Here is a 9,853-nt window from a genome sequence, read left to right on the forward strand (position 1 = left end):
TTTGGTTAAATACAAATCCAGGGTTTGTTTGAGACCATTTAATTTTAAAGTGGTCCAAAAGTTATGGAGAGACGTGTAAATAAATTGCAAGCAGGACGGGGACATTCTGAGACGAGTGTCCTTTTCCATGAATTACAAATGTATCAGTACCGCATTCATCAACTTGGAATATGGGATTTGAATCTCAAGTTCCCACCTTTATGAACAAGATGCTGCTGAAGGATATGTCAACTTAATGTTTACATTGAATGTGATAATCACAATCAGATATCTTGTATTTTACTTTATTTCCTCTCACCACATGTTGCCTTTGACACTGCATGTGGTTGTTTGTTCTACAGTGGAGTTTGGGGGTGCTGGTGGTGGATATCTGGACCACATAATATGCATGGAAGAGATTTCCAGGGCATCCGCTGCTGTGGGGCTAAGCTACGGGGCACACTCGAACCTTTGTGTGAATCAGATTGTCCGGAACAGTACCAAAGCACAGAAGGAAAAATACCTGCCCAAGGTACCATTGTCTTCTTTGTGCTTCATTACCCAGTGGTACTGCTGTCTCTGAGGATGTGAAACACTTTTTATCGCTATAAGAAAAGGTGTTAAAATAATGATGAGATCGCAAAAGGGTGAACACTAAATTAACCCGATAAACTCCATTTTATCTGAGAGCAATGGCTTTGAGCAGCACTCTGATGTTTCGACCACATATGTGATCTTGGAGAGATGCTCATCAACGATGATGAACAGTCCCTACTTCCTTTCTTAGATATCCACAAGTAGAAAATGAGATCGCTTTTGGGTTTTTAAGAACCGAGCACAGGGGGAAGGCTTTTTACCTCCACCAACGAAGGTGGACGGAGGTTATGTTTTCACACTTGTCTGTTTGGATGTTTGTCTATTTATTTGTTTGTCTGTCTGTGAGCGGGATATCTCAAAAAGTTGTGGATGGATTTGAACGGAACTTGGCGGATAGGTTACGTTTGTGACAATGAAGAATTGATTTGATTTTGGTGAAGATCCGGATTTGAGGATTAAAAAAATAATTTCTTAGTGATTCTTCATTATTGTGAGATGTGGCCAAAAACGATAATACAGCATGCTATTTCAAAAAGTTGTGGACAAGTTATGACAAAACTTGATAGATGAGTTGGTTAGATGACAATAACAAGCCAATTATATCTTGTTAAGGTCCGGATGCAGATCCGGCCTATGAGTGGGATGCAAAATGTAAACTGTTCAGCCTGGTGGAGGTATGAACTCTACTGAATGGCATTCTCATTGTGAGTTGAACTATGTGAAAAGGAATAACCAGGTATTTGCCAAGGATGCATGGATTTTCTCTGCAATAATTATTCTAAGGTGTATTTGATGAGAACTAAAATAGCTTTGTACCGACCCTCATGCAATTCATGTTGTTAACCGATCATGCAGATTCTGACTGCTGGTGTTTTGAAGATCATTTAATGCTTTCTATGTTTTGAATTTGAGAAGCAAAGCACCGTGAAAATCCTTAAACGTGCCTTTGCATTCTTTTTGTTTTTTTCAGCTCATCTCCGGGGAGTACGTCGGAGCTTTGGCAATGAGTGAAGCCAATTCTGGCTCAGATGTTGTATCAATGCGGCTTAGAGCTGAACATCGGGGCGACCACTTTGTCCTCAATGGAAGCAAGTTCTGGATCACAAATGGCCCTGATGCCAATGTCATTATCGTGTATGGCAAGACAGATCCCAAGGCTAAGCCCACCTCTCATGGCATCACGGCTTTCATCGTAGAGAAGGCAGGTGATGCTTAACAGCACGGCATTAAAAATGCTCTCCCTCTCCCTCCCCTCCCTCTCTCTCCCCTCCCTCTCTCTCCCCTCCCTCTCCCTCTCTCTCCCCTCCCTCTCTCTCCCCTCCCTCTCTCTCCCCTCCCTCTCTCTCCCCTCCCTCTCTCTCCCCTCCCTCTCTCTCCCCTCCCTCTCTCTCCCCTCCCTCTCTCTCCCATCCCTCTGTCTCGCCTCCAACTCTCTCCCCTCCCTCTCTCTCCCATTCCCTCTCTCTCCCCTCCCTCTCTCTCTCCCATTCCCTCTCCCATTCCCTCTCCCATTCCCTCTCCCATTCCCTCTCCCATTCCCTCTCCCATTCCCTCTCCCATTCCCTCTCCCATTCCCTCTCCCATTCCCTCTCCCATTCCCTCTCCCATTCCCTCTCCCATTCCTCTCTCTCTCTCTCTCTCTCTCTCTCTCCCTCTCTCTCCCTCTCTCTCCCTCTCTCTCCCTCTCTCTCTCCCCCTCTCTCTCCCCTCTCTCTCCCCTCTCTCTCCCCCTCTCTCTCCCTCTCTCTCTCCCTCTCTCTCTCCCTCTCTCTCTCCCTCTCTCTCTCCCTCTCTCTCTCCCTCTCTCTCTCCCTCTCTCTCTCCCTCTCTCTCCCCTCTCTCTCCCTCTCTCTCCCCTCTCTCTCCCCTCTCTCTCCCCTCTCTCTCCCCTCCCTCTCCCTCTCCCCCTTCCCTCTCCCTTCCCCCCTCTCTCCATGTTACCATATTTACTTTTCACGATATTGAAGAAGTTATCTAAAATGTTTATGCATCCATATTTAGCATGGATAGGAACGAAAGTGCCGTTTGATTTGGGGGTTTCTTTTAAAAAAAATTTTGCTCATTTCAACTTTGCAGGACATGAAGGGATTCAGCACAGCCCCAAAACTAAACAAGTTGGGGATGCGAGGATCCAATACATGTGAGCTGGTGTTTGAGGATTGCAAAGTACCTGGTAGGTTACTTTATCATAATCCCATTGCTAGTGTACCATAAGGAATTCATTGCCTACCTCAGGGATCTTAGTTTTTTCTCTTTGTAATAAAAATGCACATGCAGCAACCTTTGCACCCCTCCGGTCAGCTTTCTCCAAATCAGATTTGTTCATGCTGCAGTCTAGGGAAGCTGTTTTCAGTTCAAAACAAAACTAAATAGTCCCCTTATCAGAGGAAGGAGAGAGGAGGGGGGCAGGGGGGATTCCGGCAGATGTGATGCCCGGTTTAACGTCCATCCGAGAGACACATTGATGACTCGCCCTGCCTGTGAAACACAGGATGACAGTTTATAGCTAGATCGGGATTCGAACCCAGGCTTACTCTTTGTAATCCTCTAATTTATTTTGCCTTCCGAACTCCAGAGATGTCCCTATGGAGAACCGAGCCACGGTATCACCATGGAAGCTTGTGGAGATTGAAGAGCACTCTCCAAGTGGCTTAAGCACTCAAGCATGTACTCCATCGAAACGGTGGAAGAAACTAAAAAAAAAAAAAACTTTTAATTTAAAAAATATATACAGTATGTTGAAGTGACTGGTCATATAAGGAAAGCAGATCCCACAAAAAGGGAGAAGCATTAAAATAAAATTGCACATTTTCAGCAGCTGAGCTCCTGCCCGAGGTACCGCATGACAACGCAGACGAGTGGAGCCAGAACTGAACTTGAGACCAAACTTTGTTTAAGTCATTCAATATATTCAGTGACGGTGTTAATACTGTTGCCTTGTATGACCATATCTTGAAAATGAACAAGCAAGTAGCTTATAGAGCGCTTACCAAGTGGCTTAAGCACTCAAACAAGCACTCCAACAAAATGGTTGATGAGTAACGGCTGGCTTGGCAAGCGATTAGTGATTGCCAATCGGTCATATTAAATACCTCCCGGTGACGCCCAGAATGTCAACCAATGTTTGTATTGGACAAAGGAACACTTTTATCAGTCGGAACTGCTGCTGAGGTCAATCAATTAAGAAGTTTAAATTTTGTAATTCGGCTCAAGTTAAGGGATTCTTGAGGTTATCACATTTGCGGAAATGAAATAAAGTAACGAACACTGGCATCTCTCGGCGTTTATAAGCATTGCGATGTCTACAGTGATTTGTAGGTATGATGAGCAGGCATTAGATGATTTGAGTGAGGAAAGTAAAAAAACAAAAAGCAACTTTATCATTAAGAAACCATTGTGGCCTGTTCCAAATCAAGGCATAGTTGAGCAGGCAAAAAAAAAAAAATTGGCGAATTATGACCCCACAAGGTGACCAAGGATGAGCCTTGATAAAGGATAATTAAATATGGCCATTAATTATCTTAAAAAGGGGTGTATAAATTAACCCAAACACCCAATTTTCATTCGTGCACGCCATTGGAGCTCCCTGAGTCTGCTTGCAAAGTTTCAGGCTGCTGGGTTTCATGGTTTTAGAGTTATGGAGGAGACACCCACACTGACATTTATTGTTTCAAATGTACCAGAGTGCTATCAATGAATAGATTTGCACTTTTTTGTCATCAAATTAGTCCATCTCTCCGTTTAAGTTGATGATTATATGTTGATACCACCCAGGACTTTTAAGGGACTTCTGATTTACGAAATCTATTGATTACTTTTTTTTTTTGTATACCTTGGTCGAGGCTCGTATGAGAGCTAACACACAACTCACAGCAAGGGGGCATGAGACAAGAGGGGCGGGAGTGGGAGGGACAAAACAGTGGGGAACAGACACATTAGGTGAACTGTGGAAGGGAGAGGGATGGGGATGGGACGGGGAACATGGCGAAGAGAAGATGGACATTACAGGGACTTTCAGGAAGGAAAGCAGGGGAATTGAAGGAAGTGGGCTTGGGTGGATTATCGGGGGTAGAAAAGATCGAGGATTTGGATGGGGGGTGATAAGAGGTGGTGGTGAACAGCTGTTTTGAAAGCCTGGAGGGAAGAATGGGAATGAATAGAGTGAGGAAGTTTATTCCAAAGGCGGGAAAAAATAGGAATGAAAGAGTGAAGATGAGCAGTGATTCGTGATTTGGTAGTTTTACCAGAAGCGGGTTGTTGGCGGACCTTGAGCGCCCTGTGGAAATGGGGTGGGGACAAATCGCAGAGAGCAGGGGGGGGGCAAGGCTGGAGAGGAGTCTGTAGAAGACAGAAAGACCACCGACCAACCTGCGGTGATTGAGTGAGAGGGCCAAAGACTCAGCTTCATTGCGGGAGATGCCGATGATCCTAAATGCCCTGGTTTCGACAGCGTGAAGCCGAGAAAGGTGGGAGGCAGGAGCACCAGCCCAGAGGGGAGAGCAGTACTCCATCAGGCTACGGACAAAAGCTTTGTAAGTGGTCAGGAGCTCAAGAGGGCCGAGGAAGGACTTTGCACGACGGAGGATTCCCAGTCGGCGACTGGCTTTTGAGGCGAGGTTGAAAATGTTACTTTCCCAGGAAAGGTCATGGCAGATAGTGAGACCCAGAAGCTTGAAAGAAAAGACTTCTTCCAGAGGATTGTTGAGAAAGTGGATGGGGGGGGGGGGTTTCCAAACGGTCCTTTCGAAGAGACATAGTGAGAGTGTGAGATTTGTCCGGATTGAAAGACATTTTCCACGTGTTGGACCAGTTTGTGAGCGAAGAAGCTGCTGCTTGCCGGTCTGAGGGATGACAGATGGTACGGCAGAGGGTGGAGTCATCGGCAAAGAGAAATAGAGGATTTTCCAGAGAGTCCGAGAGATCATTGATGAAAACCAGAAAAAGAACAGGGCCCAGAACGCTACCTTAAGGAACTCCAGCCTGGACAGGAAGAGGGGATGAAAGAACTCCATTTAGGGCCACACGTTGACTGCGACAGGAGAGGAAGTCTGCGAGCCATGAGTGGAGATGGCCTTGAATACCATGGGAAGAGAGTTTGGTGAGTAGGGCAGGGTGCCAGACTGTGTCAAAAGCACGTGATATGTCCATGGATACGGCTCGGATTTCCTGTCTGGCATTGAGGACCTCCATCCATTGATGGGAGACCAGAAGCAGCATATCCAGGTTAGAGTGACCTGGTCTGAAACCAAATTGATGATCTGAAATCAAGCCTTTGGAGAAGAGGAAGGATTTCATGTCTGAAGCGATGATGGATTCCATAACCTTGCTGATGATTGGGAGAAGGCTGATTGGTCTGTAGTACAGGGATCTGTTTTTGCACCTTTTTTATGCAGGGCAGTGATGTTAGCAGATTTCCAAGCAGATGGCAGATGACCTTGGGCAAATGAGAGGGTGAATAGAACAGAGAGAGGGTTAGCAAGAGCAGAAGAGCAGGCTTTGAGGACACGTGGGCTGATGCCATCTGGACCGGTTGCAGAATCTGAGTCGAGGTTTGAAAGCAAGCTCTCCACCTTGTCAGGAGAAAAGGACACAGAGTCCAGGGACAGTTGGGTGCGACTGAGTAAGATGGGTAGAGAAAGTGATGGGTTTAGGACACAAGATTTAGCTGCAAACACTGAGTTTAGACATTCAGCTTTTTCACGTGCGGTATCAGCAGTGCGGCCATTTGAGGTAAGGGAGGGGATGTAGGGGGAACATACACCACAAACAGATTTGATTAAACGCCACCAGGATTTTGAGGAGGGAGAGAGGTTTGAGAGTTCAGACTTGAGATGAGAAAGATGTTGTTTTCTGGCTCTCCTGAGGGTAGATACACACTTGTTCCGAGCTTTGTGGAAGGAACTGAGATTGCTCTCAGTTGGGTTTGCTTTCCATGAGGCAAAGGCAAGTTGTTTCAGGACAACTGCCTCGCCACAAGCTTCAGTAAACCAAGGGCGGGAGGAAGGGTAGGACAACTGAACACTAGAGGGGATAAATCTGTGCATGAGGCAGAGCAAGTTTCTTTGAAAGAATTCTCAGGATGAGTTGATGTTTGAGAAAGTAGTGAGAGTTGACTAGTCTGTAAGTTTGATGGCTGCTCGGAGACCCCGCCAGTCGGCTTGAGTGAAATGCCAGACTCGACGGCGGTGAGGTGGTTCTCTGATAACAGCCAGAGAGATGTCCACTTTGACAAGGACGTGGTCAGAAGAACCAATTGGAGCGGAGAAGAGCAGCAGATATTGTCAGGGAAATTTGTCAAAATCAGATCCAGAAGAGATGGAGTACAATTGGTTGAGATCCGGGTCGGGAAGTTGACCGATTGAGTCAGTCCTAATGAGTCGCAGAAAGCTTTTGCTGAGGTGCCATGACAGGTGAGAGAGGTACCCACACCAAGCCAACTGGCATGATGACGATTGAAGTCACCACATTAGAGGAAGAGAGAGTTTGGATGAGAAGATAGAAGATGGTCCATGTTTTCGGATAATTAGGTTTAGATGGAGTCATCACTGTTCGGTGGACGGTACAGTACACATATAAACATGAGGTGGGAGTGGAGGGGAAGCCGTAGCCAGAGGTATTCCTGGGGTTGTGGGGGAGTGGGAGCAGTGCATGGAGAGTGAGGAATTGAGTCTTTGATGAAGAGAGCAACACCTCCAACAGGACGAGGCTCAGGTCTGTCATACCGGAGGAGGGAGTAACCGGGGAGAGATACTTGGGAGTCAGACACGTCTTGGGAGAGGAAAGTTTCTGTTAGGCAGATAATGTCTGGTTTGTCAGGGGCAACCTGTATGGAAAGATCTGAAAGGTTTGAGCGAAGGCCCCGGATATTTGACGTCCACACTTTTAATGAAGAGGTATGGGAGGAGGCTTTGGGTGCAGGGGGTGGAGGGGGAGGGTAGGACAAGGGACGAGGGGGGGAGGTAAGGAGGGTTGTTGAAAGAGTGTGGGGTATTGCAGAATAGCTAGGGGAGGGGGCCAAATGAGGAGGAGAAAAGGCTCTGTGGTGCTGGGGGAGAGGGGGGACAAGAGACAAGGAAGAAGGAAGTTGAGGATTTGAGGAGGTGGAGTGAAGAGATGGAGGTGAGAGGGCACTGGAGGGAGGCAGCTTGGTTGATGAGAGGGGGGCAACTTTGAGAAGGATGAGTGAGGGCGATGAAAGGTGAGGGGGGACTTTTTGAGAGAGGTGAGAGGGAGGATTGGAGGGAGAAGAGTGGGATGGTTGCTTTGAGAGTGAGAGTGAGAGTGAGGGGTGAAGAGGGTGAGTTGGCACTGAAGTTGGAAAAAAAGAATGGTTGATGGAAAGCGAACATTCATAGCAAACTGGTTTTTAAAAGTTTTAGGTCAGAGATGCGATTTAACACAATTCTTGATGGATGCAATAAAGGCGAATTCAGAGAATGGAGAGAAGCGCTATAATAGTTGGATTTTTTTAAGCAAGGAATGAAGGAGAGCTCGAAATGAGAGCAGTCTGTTAAAATAGCAGAAGAGTAGTGCATTATGAAACCGTAAAGAGTTCCACACGTGTGAGAGAGGAAGATGAAGCATTATAAGATCGGTTTTGTTGTTAATATTAATGTTTGAGAGAGTTCAACAGATTAGGTCATAGAAGTGGAGAAAAAAAATCGAGGATGATAAGAGGAAGAAGAAGAAGCAGAATCGGGAGAAGGTCAGCGTGTTGTTGTTGGGTATTTATTATTTTTTTTTTGAGATAAGAAAGAGGTTAGTTGGGAGAATGGGGGATGTTAGGAAAGTGGGGAGGATGAAAATTGAAGGTAATGGGGAGTATAGAAATTGAAGGTAATGGGGAGAAAAAAAACAAAAAAACGATCGAACACCGAGTGCAACCAGAAGGCCTCAGGCCTAGGCCTCAAACATCCGGTAAGAACGTCGACACAATTGCTCACAAAATAGCACGATTTTTGAAACAAAACCGTACTAGGAACACACAGTAACATGTCGGTGAGAAAATTAAACCGTTAAAACGGGACAGATATCGACCGAAAACTTAACTTTGAGAACGTCAGCAGAGAGCCCCTAAGGAGACCTCTCGTTGCTCCAAACCCAGAACCGTTAGTCAACTTGATTTTCTTTAGCAGCTATGAGCAGAATAATGGATGTGTGTGAGTTTGGGAGGGGGGGTGAACTTGAAAAGTGGGATAAAGGGAAAAGCAGGGGGACAAGAACATACAGATGCACCAAAGCAATAGGGGAGAATTTGCAGATGAAAGGGGGACAGCTCTGGTCTCAGAAATATAAATGGGAGAGACCACAATGTAGCTGTGGGTATCAGACATGAAATCTTTGAGGGAAGAGCTTGTGACCACAGATTCAGGAAAACAGTTCCACAGCTAAGTAGAGGGATATAAAATAGCGGACGTGTTCAGTTTAGACTTCGGGAGGCTATGTTTCTTTTAATGGAAAACTATTTTCCACTCTTCTTCAATCACTATTGGAATATCTGCCGATGCATTGCCACGCTACTTTAATGGTATCATTATTTGTCTCCTTCCTTCCATTTGTCTTTGGGGGCTGGAGGAGAGGTTGGTTTAGTGGTTAGAAATGGAGGGGGATGAGGAGGGGGTGGAATAAGTTATATTATTCATTTATTTTATCAAAGGAAGTTTCTCTATCAAAGTTTCTCCTCCATTTCAGAGGAGAATGTGCTGGGAGTGAAAGGCCAGGGCGTTTACGTACTAATGAGTGGCCTGGACCTTGAGAGACTCGTATTGTCTGCCGGTGCTCTGGGGTAAGTGCATCTTGATTTACGACTACAAAACTGGTTGATTGTATATACACATAATATGAACACAGGTTTTGCTCCAGCCCAAAAGGCATGACCAGCAATATCTCAACACAATGTAATGCCAATCATAATGAGAATGGTAAATTAAATTTTTGTTCCAAATAAGAAATCTTGGCATCTCCCTTCCCCAGAGTCGAATCAGAATGGTAACGGAAGGATTTCTTGCAATCCAGCATCCAGTGATCTGAAGTGGTCAAGGACTATAATTAATTTAATGTGCTGTGTATTGTTTAATCACAAGCATTTTCAGATGCTGTTCTGAGTAATGACCTTCTTATTTATTTATTTATTTATTTATTTATTTTCAAAATTTCCAGAGTTCTATCAATTAGTGGATTTGCATTTATTTCTCATCAAATTAGCATCTCCCTCCCCTGGTGGTGAAATTTTCCTCTAAATTTCCACTTTCCTCTGCAAAAGACTGACTGTCTGCAT

At 45.4% G+C, this 9,853-nt stretch overlaps 1 protein-coding gene across 1 annotated transcript in view; it reads left to right on the forward strand.

The window, feature by feature from the left end:
• The first annotated feature begins 286 nt into the window (after positions 1-286).
• Positions 287-9,853, forward strand: part of IVD (isovaleryl-CoA dehydrogenase) — a 25,160-nt gene continuing 15,593 nt past the window's right edge. The window contains exons 1-4 of the mRNA XM_085848798.1: positions 287-511; positions 1,547-1,777; positions 2,653-2,749; positions 9,268-9,361. Of these exons, the coding sequence (XP_085704924.1) occupies positions 302-511; positions 1,547-1,777; positions 2,653-2,749; positions 9,268-9,361 (632 nt within the window). The 5' untranslated portion in view covers positions 287-301. The remainder of the gene's footprint in view (positions 512-1,546; positions 1,778-2,652; positions 2,750-9,267; positions 9,362-9,853) is intronic.

The sequence above is a fragment of the Eptatretus burgeri genome, chromosome 12, assembly GCF_056783735.1.
Source record: "Eptatretus burgeri isolate ZD-2024b chromosome 12, Ebu_testis_v1, whole genome shotgun sequence".
NCBI classification, from domain to species: Eukaryota; Metazoa; Chordata; class Myxini; order Myxiniformes; family Myxinidae; genus Eptatretus; species Eptatretus burgeri.